Source organism: Momordica charantia, assembly GCF_013281855.1.
Source record: "Momordica charantia cultivar OHB3-1 chromosome 1 unlocalized genomic scaffold, Mcharantia_2.0 BLBB01000001.1, whole genome shotgun sequence".
Lineage (NCBI taxonomy): Eukaryota > Viridiplantae > Streptophyta > Magnoliopsida > Cucurbitales > Cucurbitaceae > Momordica > Momordica charantia.
The window spans coordinates 18,467,950-18,480,003 of NW_028275157.1; the positions used below are offsets into that span (position 1 = coordinate 18,467,950).

At 31.3% G+C, this 12,054-nt stretch overlaps 2 protein-coding genes across 2 annotated transcripts; both read right to left on the reverse strand.

Moving 5' to 3' along the window:
• Positions 1-86: 86 nt before the first annotated feature.
• On the reverse strand, positions 87-4,776 carry LOC111005425 (Major facilitator superfamily protein). Its single transcript, XM_022276908.2, has 9 exons — positions 4,405-4,776; positions 3,983-4,127; positions 3,441-3,609; positions 2,657-2,915; positions 1,901-1,989; positions 1,433-1,615; positions 1,248-1,333; positions 1,047-1,131; positions 87-701 (listed from the first exon to the last, which is right to left on the reverse strand). Exons 1-9 carry the CDS (start codon positions 4,610-4,612, stop codon positions 567-569), a joined length of 1,359 nt encoding a protein of 452 aa, XP_022132600.1. The 5' UTR covers positions 4,613-4,776; the 3' UTR covers positions 87-566.
• A 1,374-nt stretch (positions 4,777-6,150) lies between these two features.
• On the reverse strand, positions 6,151-8,670 carry LOC111005939 (acyl-CoA-binding domain-containing protein 3). Its single transcript, XM_022277639.2, has 3 exons — positions 7,550-8,670; positions 6,656-6,761; positions 6,151-6,569 (listed from the first exon to the last, which is right to left on the reverse strand). Exons 1-3 carry the CDS (start codon positions 8,296-8,298, stop codon positions 6,495-6,497), a joined length of 930 nt encoding a protein of 309 aa, XP_022133331.2. The 5' UTR covers positions 8,299-8,670; the 3' UTR covers positions 6,151-6,494.
• Positions 8,671-12,054: the final 3,384 nt, after the last annotated feature.

A 12,054-nucleotide genomic window follows, 5' to 3' on the forward strand; every position in this document is an offset into this window, starting at 1 on the left:
GTGTTGATTGATAAATTATTAACTTATTTGGAGAATATAGTGAGAAGTCTATTTAGTAGTTGCTGTTAATTGTAGATGAATATATATAAAAAGGGGCAAATTACTAGCACTATATTTATTAAAATCTTATTAATACTAAACCATTTGTTATGGAAAGAGAAGAAAAAAGCTAGTTGAGCGAAATTAAGTACAAATGTCCGAAGGAACATTCAAAGTTTACAAAACATTACAAAATCTTGAGCATGAGCATCTAACCATTTAATTGCTCTTTAGCTCACAGAGGAAGAAAATGCATTCGTTCTTGAGGTTTGTATCCTGTGATTCCTATCTTGAGTTGAAGGTTTGAAGGTCCACCTTCGGGGCAGCTACTTGTACCTATCTATAGCAGTAAAAATCTAGGTGAAGAGTCCCCCGTGCTCGCAATGATTTAACGTCTCATCAGAAGGAATTGCAACCAAATCGAGTTACCATTACTTGAACTTGCAAGCTTTACCATATGACTAGAAGTTGCACTCTTGAATCGAAACTTACCAACTTCAAACGAAAGCTTGAAATGTGATTACAAATCACTGCTTTTGCCATGTCTGATATGGATGCTTTCCCCAACGCTTCAATGCATACATGCAGCCGGCCGAAGTGAAAAGACCAAGGGCGCCAAATGCTATTATCACTGAATTTTCAATGCGCCGGTAGTAGCCTCCCTACAGCAATAAGACACTATTCAGAAAGAAAACCTTAGAAACTCGAGTCTTATAACTAATGACACGTAATATGGATTTCCGTAACAATGTGTTCTGATCGTCAGGATTATTGCGTGTAGTCTCAAAGATAAGGATATCGACAGAACTAACTTATTGCAAAACACGCCTAGTTTGTTTGCTTATATAGTTCAAGATTGCTAGAAAGTGATGAAATTAGGGTATTCTTCATTGAAAACATATGCATTCTTTTCATCCAAATGAGTTGCTTTTGAATGATGGAGGCACACGGCAACTCCTGTGAACACCAATGCGAGCTCCACAACTTTTAAAAGTCGAATTACATACCTGCAACAGGAAAAACAGAATTGTCGCATTTGCAGGGGCCAGAGATAAGCTAATCATTCCTCCACGTAACTTGTTTGGCACATACCTAAAAGAAAAGGAAAGGAAAAAATATAAAATAAAACCCCGTGAGCAATTAAAACCTGATGTACCCTTAATTAAGGTTTTCGCAGATACCATCATAATAGTACGGAAAGCACTTACATGGTCCTTAATCTTGCAAGTGAAGGTAAAATTAAACCCACACAGACATGAAATATGGAAAATAGCATCACTAAAACTCCAAGCTCCTGCATTATATAGATAAATAGATCAAGCATTAGAACGTCAAGCTCCTTATTCATCCAAACTTCTCAAAAATCTAAAAGCACAAGTTAAATATAACCTACCTGATAATCAAAAGCAACGATTGACATCACAAGCCCTGCTGTAATAAAGCAATATAGTAAGCAATCTTCGGTCCGAAAGGATGATGTTCCACCCATAAGCCATGGAAACAATGAGCTTCCAAGGATTCTTGATCCCAGCAAGCATGGATATATCAACCCTAGATGCACTTCCCGCCCATCAGCCTAGATCAGAAATAATAAAATAACTCAAGATTTCAAATTATTAATGCCTGTTAACTAAATCATCCAACAGCATTACTTATATTTTCAAACTGATACTCTTGAGAAGTTACTGGTACAATTGTTTTAGTTAGTAGTTTAGAAATAGAACATCAAATGTAGAGAGATCAAAAGAAAGATTTGTTCAGTGGCATGCAATTTAAAATATTATAAATTCTCTAACAAAGTAATTTACATACTTCAATGTTCTAATAATCACAATTCTCAATAAATATTTAAATAATGTACCACTAATGTTGGAGCCCAAAGAATCCAAAAGAATGCAACAGAGAAGTGAATAGAAGCTTGGGCCCATGCCAATAACCATATCCTTTTATCTGCAAATTATGAAAGGTTTATGAATTCTGAGAACATATCACAACTAATTCTTTCACATATCACAAATTATTTGATAGGAAGCAAGTATAACCTTGAAAAGAAGTCCTAGATCAAAATTGAAAAATACACATCGAAGATCTATATTGGACCATAAAAACATCTAATCAGTTCAATGCAGAATAAGCAATGAGAATAAAATATCTTATGTCTAAAAGAATCTACCTAAACCTGGTTAAGACATAGATAAGCACTAGGCGAGAGCACGTATACTCTTGAATATAGTATTTTATTTCAATAGGTTTCTCATCAGTAGGGTGCAGAAGGAAACAAAAGTAATGGCTGCAAATAACTCGATAAAGGATTATTATTTGAAAATTCATATCTTTTTAACAAACATTGCAAATATCTTGATAAAATAATACGACTCAACCTTGCACAAGGACTTGCTGAAAAATTCCCCAAAATTATGGCAGAAATATTTGATAGTATATGATAGGTTGAGGTTCAGAAAAATCATTATATTCAATATACAACACATGATGTTAACATGTCAGCAAATTATTATATTCGATGTACAATAAATGACGTTAATGGACCTGTCTCAAAACTCCACATGGTCAAACAAAACAAATCAAGATGTAAATATAAGGAATAAATTATACTTACCACTAAAAATATAGGAACTGAAAGAAGTTCTATAGTCCTCCAGCTCTATTCTTTGTGACACTTCTGTCCACCCTTTGATGATAAAAGTTATGCATATCAACGCCAAGAACACAGATACAATGGAAGGAGAAAACATATTCCTCTTAACATTATCGCCAACCATCCAATTCACAAGCATCTGATTTCCAATCAAAGAGATGGACTCAAATATAGTCATTAGCCAAAATGTGTCACTTAACATATCTTGCCTGTGACCTTGCTGCAAAAAGGGAAAAATATATGAGGGACTGAATCTAAATTAGTGCTTCCTTCCAAACATGATACTCACGAGGTATTCCAAGGACTCAAATACAAATCACTAAGGGAACCATTCAACCAAGTAAGAAAAATTCTTAAACAAGTAGGGGCGTAAGTAAAGATCAACAGATCAGAAAAAAAAAAAAAAAAAACTAGTCAAACTGAATCAGTTCAATCAGTTCAATTAAGAAAAGTTGGTTCATTTGGTTATAAGAATCTTAAATTTGAAGTTAAAAAAAAAAATTTGTTACAGAGTCAATTCATTTCATTGATTTGGGAGTTTGTTCTAGTCAGTTCGGTTTTTAAGGTCTTCAGTTTTTTAGCCAGCTTTAGTTTCTCTTGAATTGAATAGCTAAAACTCCTATAGAAAAGTATGACGTTAATGAAAATGTATGACGCCAACTATGATAACTACCTATGTTTCAAAAAAAAAAAAATATATGATAATTACCTGAACAAATCCAAGTGCAAAACTACGTTAACAAACCTTTTCATGTTGAAGTACCATCCATGTTTCGAAACCGAATGAAAATATTGAAGTAGCAAGGGATAAACCAATACTGGCGATAAAGACACTTGGATGCACAGTAATCCTCTTCCATATGCCAATAACAAGGTGTATAATGCAAAACATCATACAGACTTTCTTTTGACCTCTACAATAATAATAAAATCATTTATTAGAATAACAATAGAAACAAATTTATTGTAATCAGATCAGCAAGCATCGAAGAGATACTCTACTCTATAGTAAAAGCACAAGGAATCAAACTGACGGGATAGAAAGTGATGATTACTGGAAAAACAACGTTGAAATTTTTAAAGTGCAGTCTCCTTTTCTTTATATCTGTTCCAAAAAAATACATTGTCCTATCCAGAGGTTCACAACGAATGTATTTCCTTCACCATAAATCATTTCAACAGATCCAGAAACGGCCATTTCCTGTGCATATTGGCATGTAGAAGAAGACAGAGTACCGGCATTTCAGAATAACAAGGTAAATCGGGATAGAAGCGAATGGTGATTACATGAAATCGGATAGAACACCCAAAAAGGTGCCGATGAAAAGAGCAGCTGCATATCCAACGCACAGAGACAACACTATCTGCTCTCTGCTAACTCCACGATACGTAAACTCAAATTCACCATACACTGACCATAAACCGTCCATTACTGTAATATTAAAGAGGAGCAAATTAAGAGAATCGATTAACAGCATCCACACGCTCCAATTGAAGGGAAAATTAACGTTTACTAAACTCGGTGAACGAGAAATATCAGTAAATGAGGGGAAATAATCTAGAAAAAAAGTTCAGTTAAGCAGAAATTTCCTTAAAAAGAGAAGATCGCCTGAGAGAGACTCGTTAAGTGATCTCTAATCTTGAATGAGCACTTTCTTGTAAATTTATTTCAGGGGAAAAAAGTGTGCAGAGTAAAGCACGGAACTAACCTGAGGCAAGAGAATAAAGTAACAAGAACTTCCGCTGGAAACTAGAAAAGGAGGATGAAAATCCATGATCAAGCGGACCAGGAACTCTTGTGGAGCTATTCTTGGAAGCATAAGGTAAAAGAAAGATCGAAAGAAAACAAGAGAGGAAGATGAAAATGAACAACGACGGATTTGGTTCCCAAATTGAATTCTCGATGATCACCGCCATTTTTCTCTTTAATCTCTCAGAGAAGCCCTAGATCTGTGGCCATTTCCGAGAGAGAATTCTGAGATCGAAGGGAAGGAGACAGTGGGAACGATGAACATTGCTCATTTATCTCTTCCAATGCTTAGAATTAGGACGGACTATGGAGTAGGGAGGGAAATTTTTCGTGCAATCTCCGTCTTTGTTTATATATCTTTTGCGTTAGAAAAAAACAACAAAGGAAATTACATGTATCTAATCCAAGATTTTAAATGTCTATATAAAATTAGAAAAATACAAAAATCGTAAAAAAATTTAAATTAATAAAATAAATAATTTTCTATTTTTAAATTAGTTAAAAATAATTAATATTAATATTATATGTATTGTTGATATTTTATATATTTCGTCGATTTTTTTTAATACGATGGAAATGTCGATTTATCCGTCATCATGAAAATGTCGACTTGTTTAAAACCATGATCTAATCTACTAAAAAAAAAGAAAATTAATTATTATTTATTTGTTTGGCTACTAACTTAAGTCAAACTCATTTGGTTAAGATATGTATTGTCCAGTGAAAGATGGTGTTTAAATGGTGGTGTTAGTTCTACTCGGACAAATATGTTAAAAAAAGTATGATTTAAAAAAAAATGGTATCTAATTTTAAAAATAATTTTACTTGTTGATTTTTATTATTTGTAAATATGTTCGAAGTATTAATTATAATTTAAAAATAAAAATATATTTTGAAAATTATTATTAAATTATTACTTTCTTTATTAACACTTATTTCAACCGACACGAGTAAAAAATAAATAAATAAAAGATATTTTTGTTGCAGTTATAATTTTTTTATTAGACTATGAGTTATAATAAATAAAAAAAATTTACAGCTCAAGGATTATTTATATATTAATTGATATGTTATCCAAATCGAATCTAAGATGAATTAATTATTAGTTAAATTCAATTTGCTAAAGCTGAATACTTCTTTACATACATATATTCAAACATAACGGTTAAATATAATCTTAATCTCTAAAATTTTACCATAATTTTAAATTTGATCATTTATTCAAATTCAAAATAAATTTATTAGAATAAAAATTTTAGGATTAAGTTGAACTCCCTAGAAACTAATTTTTTTTCCTTAAAAAAATGTTAGACCCATATTAAGTCTCACCCTTTTTTTTTCACATGTAAGAGCTCATAATATTTGCTTATTGGGTGGTACTAGGTAAAGGTAATTTTTTTAGAAGATTATATTACATATTAAATAGGGAAGATTTAAACCAATAATCTATAAGATAATATACGTGTACTAAAATATATATATATATGATGCATGACTACTTGATTAATATTTAGAATACCAAAAGAAAGAAAATCATCTTTACAAAAACATGGCTAATATAGAGCCTAAAATTAGAAGTTTGGTGGTTGAATGTGAATTGACACAAGTTAGAGCAAATTTTGTTGCTCATTTGCCAACTAGTACCTTTCAACCAATGTTCCAAAGTACTTTAACATATCAATCCAAACTTATGACGGTAGAAGAATTATTTTGAATTTACAGCTTCATACCTTGTATAAATAACTTCAAATTTGCTAATAAAAAGAACTCTAGGACGGATTGTAAAATAATGTTATAGGTTCTCAAAATGCAACCAAATGAAATGAGCCAAATGGCCAAGAAATAACTGGACAAAATCAAAGCTTAGGACGAATATACAAACTGAATTTTGACACCATAGAGCTTCCTCAGTACTGAGTTGCATCGCCTGCAGTTGACACAAGGAAGGCTTCAGTTATTCAGACTCCCTGCTGTTGCAGTTCCAGTAGAAGAATCAACAAACGAAAAGCAATCAGCATTGGACATCACAAGAGTGTGTTTTTTCTCCCTTCAATAAATTGGTTTCGTTTCGGAAGCTATTTTCTCGAATTCGTGAGTGCGAGAAGCATCTTGATAGCTATTTACCTGCAACCAGTAGGAGAAATAAAACTCGAGTTTGAAGTGGCAAATCAATAAGAAACCACGAGCTCGCGGCAGAACCAAATACTTACTGGAGTAGTTTTGGGCTTCCAACCAGGAATGTTTTCAGAAACAAGGTTGATATAGCTCTCCATAGCCATCTCAGGGGTCATGTTCCCCAGCTGCTTCCAGACATTCCTTGAAGGGAAAAAAAAAGTACCCAATTTAAGAAAGCAAACAAAAGCCTAAAATGTTAAGTTTAACAAATAGAAACCATTCATTAAATTAGTACCATACCTAAAAGTTTAAGCTGATAGAGTAGATGGATTAAATGTCTTCAATTTATTCTTAACACAGTTACATTGGATTAGACTAAGACTAGATCCTGATTTTGTTTCCTCATTAACATCCATATTTATGTGAAAAAATTTAATGGGAAAAAAGATAGTAGTAGATTTGTGAAAATTGATCCCTTCCATTTCCGTTTCAAACTCTAAATCATTATCTATTCATGAGTTGCAGTCTTTGAAACAAGTCAACAACAGCGAAGCCAATAATTCATCAGATTGCTGAGCGTAAGATGTAACTGAGTAATAGAATATTTAGAATCTTCTTTTCTTATAACCATAATGAAAATCGTTTTATCTTTTGATTATAAACTTAGATTTCAAAATTTTCAAATGTGACAATTTGAAAGGTTTGTTTTCTACCCATTGGCTACTTCTCCATGATATTGATATTAGGGAGGAGAGAATCTTAGAGTTGCAATGTGCATTGGAATAAAGACAATTTTTCATCTGGTTTTGAATTTCCATAAATTTTTTATACATTATTGACATTGCGGCACGGTTAACAATTTCGTGAGATTCAACTTCTTTTCTCAGAAAATAGCAATAGCAATAACAATTGAATTGCAGGAAGAGCATGGCAGCAGAATGAATAATAAGAAACAATTGAATTGCAGAGGAAAGAGGAGTTCACTATACCATTTAGCTCGAGCAGAGATCTTCAGAGCCATTGGCGGCGGTTCTCTGCAAGGCCCCTCCGTAGCAATCTTGTGAAGCCCGCCCAGCCGCATCTTCAATTCACTGCCAAAATTAGGATCCTCGCTATCGTGAATTTTCACACACTCCACTGTGGCTTCAAATAGCCTCTCCAATTCAGTTCTTTCAATTCCCTCCCAATCATCATCCTCCACGGCAATTTCCTCCGCCGATCTTCCCTCGTCGTTCACTTCACCGGAGACCTTGCTCCGATCACTCTCGACGGCCTCAACTTCAAAGTCTTCGCGGACATCCTCCTTATCCCGATTGATTCCAGTTTCCTCACACCTGGCCCTAACAGAACTTTCATCGATCGCGTTCTCTCCAACCTCCCCGCCGCAATCACCGTCGCCATTATCGTAGTCACTCTCAACTCTTTTTTCAACGATCCTCTGAGAGTCAATCACCGCCGCGTCGCATTTACTCTCAGTTTCATCTCTTGATTCAACGATGGCGGTGGAATCCCCCTGTTTCGGTTGACATTCAACAATCTCATCGCCACCGACAAAATCTTCGACAACAACACTAGGTTTTCCACTTTCCAGATTATGAATTCGCGATCCAAATTGCAAGTCAAAGCCAAACGGAGCCAATTCCTCGTCGGTCGAGCCCTTGGAAAAAAGCTTAGTAATAACAAAGGAAATAAGAAGAGGAAGACTAATGGTAAGCGCAAGTTCAAGAAAGAACTCCATAACTCAAACACAGAGAGGAATCCAAAAGAAGCAGCAGAGAGCGTCGACGGTGGAGAAAAGATCAGAGAGAGAGAGAGAGAGAGAGAGAAATGGAGATCGAGATAAGAGTTTGGGAAAAGGAGAAGGGAATTTTGGAAGAACAGAGCAAAGTATATTGAAGTCCGCATCAGCATCGGGCGCAGGTATTAGGTGTCGGGCCCATGATTTTTGGCGATCGACTCAAAAGCAAGGTGTTGAAATGGAACCCTTACACCAACTGGGAAGGAATAGGATGATGATCAATTCGCTTGGCTGATCCTGGTTTTGTAATCATTCTCAAAAGCGACGAGATCATGATCATCATCAATCATCAATACCGGTGGTGTTTTGTTATGGAGGATGAAACCTAATCAATCAAAATAGAATCGTACGAAATTTAATTCGGATTCGTTTCAAACTTGGTCAAATTTTAAATATTTGCTAATTGATAACGATTTTTTCTCTCTCTCTGTTTTTAAGAGTTCAAGTTATGAAAAGAAAACCACTTGTATGCTATGTATTATATATATATATATATATATATATATATATTCTCTTTACATTTTGATAATATTTTTAAAAGCTTAATTTAGATTCTCAAAATTTAACTAAAAGTTGGAAAATAAAATATCAAATAGGAATGGAAAATCTTTTAAATAAAATTTGAAAAAATGAAAATAAAATGATAAACAAACGCAGATTTTAAAAATAAGAATATGATTTGGTTGGTGATATTAATATAGAAATTTGAAAATGAAATATCTATCATGTTTTCATATATATATATAGATATATGGTGATAGGTTTGAAAATTGAATTTCAATTCTAGAAATTGTCTGTCTATTTATAAATAAGTTGTAACTACCACTAAATATTTAGTTCAATCTAAATAATATTAATTAATTAATTAATATATGTGTGATCAAAAGAATAAATATTATATAATTTCTATATATTATATCTTGAAATGTATTTATAACATGGAATGAAATAATATATTTTTATAAAAAAAATTATTTTTTTAATGCATTTTTAAGATATTTTTTTAATGTAAAGTTTCAAATTAAAATTTAAAAACAATGAAAACGAATTTTTACTACTTGGATGATAGAATTTGAAAATAATTTGAAAGATAAATTTGTCAAACATCTATTTATTGAATCTATTTGATTTATTGAAATTGAAAAGGGAGGGATGATTGAAAATTCAACTAAAATAATAAATATAGACCACAGAATGTTACTAACTTATTTTTGGGAGCATAACAAATGTTTAAGAAGTAACAAAAAAAAATTGTATTGATTTAACGACAAAAAAAAAAGAAATTAATCAGAAATTGACTTTCTAAACAATCAAATTGAAATTGATAAAATCTACTGGAAGTAAAATTGAAGAAGTTTTCAAGAAAACCAAACCTAACAGCTAACTTTTTAATTTATATTTTACATAACAGAATCAATCAAAATGCATTTTTGAAAAAAATTGAATGTTTCGTACAAGTTTACAATTTCGGCTTTGATTCCTATTATTATTCAATAATATTGAACTCTATCACGTTCGTTGCCGCGCGAAGCAGCTAAAAAAGACAGCGAACCTAAAGATAAACAAATTCAATGCATTCACCCATACGCCAAACCAAACTAACTTTTCATATCTATCTCTAAATTAAAATTAGGCGTCAATTTCTAGACGTTTTAACCTCGCGATATTTTTTTAGTTCAACAATGTATATGAAAGATCAAAATATATGTTTGAATAGATTATTATAAAAGAAAAATTGTGGCCACCAACAAATATCAATCTTAAGATAGGGTGAAATATCAATTCTAATGAAGCATTTATGGTTCTTTTTAAGTTAAACTTGTTTCTATATATTACTCAACCTCCCCAATATAAAGTTGGGAGTATGATAGGATTGAAAAATGTTTGAAATTTAATGACTAGATACAAACACCAAATCTAAAGTTTTCAACATTTTAAAACTACTCTCCAACTAATTAAAATAAAATTTAGAATACTTAATAATTAAGTTGAATGTAGTTCTAATTGATTAATGTATTAAGTAATTTTGCTAGACGTGGAATTATTAAATCTGTAGCGCTGTTTGAACCGAAAAAATATTCATTAAAGGTTGTGAGATAAAATATGGATGCAGAAATAAGTTAGAAAAAGAATATGTATTGCGCGAACATATTAATGAGAGAAAATATATAAATAGAGGGACTAGTGAGATAAATTGTCCTGGTAAGTAAAGTAAGGTGAGATAATTAGAGAAGGATGTGCATACAAAAGTAGTGAAGGAAAAAAAAAAAAAAGATGCTTGTGATGAAATGACAGACAGGAGTGTGCTACACAAATTAAGACTCTTTAATCTTTTTTAAACCACAGGTTTTTAAATCTTAAAACTTTATAAATTCAAGTTTAAAGGGCTCCTAAACCAGAAAATAGGTATTACAGTAATTATTAATTGAGTAATTATAGTGGATACCAAAAATATTTCATGTATTTCAAAAAATGTTACCAGCTTTTCAAATTTTCAAATATAGCAAAATATTTGAATTTTTATTTTTGAAATTTTTATTATTTCAATTTTACCCCTATGATATTTGATATATATCTAATGTATATCTATATCTGATATAAATCCTGTAAATTTGTATATGATTTACATCCAATCTATATCTAATGTACATCTAATGTAACTCTGATATACATTATCAGATATATCACTGATATATATCAATTGTACGTATTATATCTATAATATATATATATCTGATGTATTTCTAATTTATGATATACTAAATATATTTCCAACTAATATACTAAATATAAGGTATGTCAAATGTTTAATTTTTAGTGGTATATCAGCTGTTTAAATTCTAGTTTACCAGCTGTTTAAATTCATTATAGCTTACCATTTCAATTGGTTGATTAATATACTAATATTATTAATAATGTTAATTACTATATCACTACTATTTATTCAATATTAATATTAATTAGATCCTAAATATAAGAGATATCAACTGTCTAAATTTATAAAGTATATCAAAATTTTAACTTGTCTTTTTGACTTACATGGTCCACATAAACCTTTTATATAATAACTTTATATTGCAAAAATAAAATTTTTTGCACCATTGTTTTCATCCGAAAAAATATTGGATATAATAATATTATATCAATACACATGTATCGTAGTTATATTAGTAGATCTAGTGGTTATATCAGAGATATATAAATCAATGGTTATCATACTTATTAGTGGTAAGACATGTTAGAAGTTGAGTAGATATCATGGTTATACCCGAAGTAAATCAATTGTATATTATTATTATATCAGAGATATATATCAGTGGTCATATATATTACAGATATATTAAAAGATGAATTTGTAATTTTATAATTGGACCTCCGTTTTTTCTGAAAAAAATGTTATATTTGAAAAAACTGAATGTGGTTGCTATTTTACTTATTTTACTACAATTTTTTGCTATATTTGCAAGTGTCCCTTGTTAATTTGGTCAAAAATTTAGTACAAATGGAAGGTAGGGTGGTCCATGTCTCTTTGCCTTTGAAATCTAAGACTCATAATGTTTCTCAACATATTTAATTTTGAAGTTCACCATGTCTTTAAATTATATCTACCTTTTGAAAGGTTATTATGAGTCTACTAATAAAGGGTATTTTAGTAATTTTGAACTACTAATTTTTCCTCTTTATTTTTGATTGGGA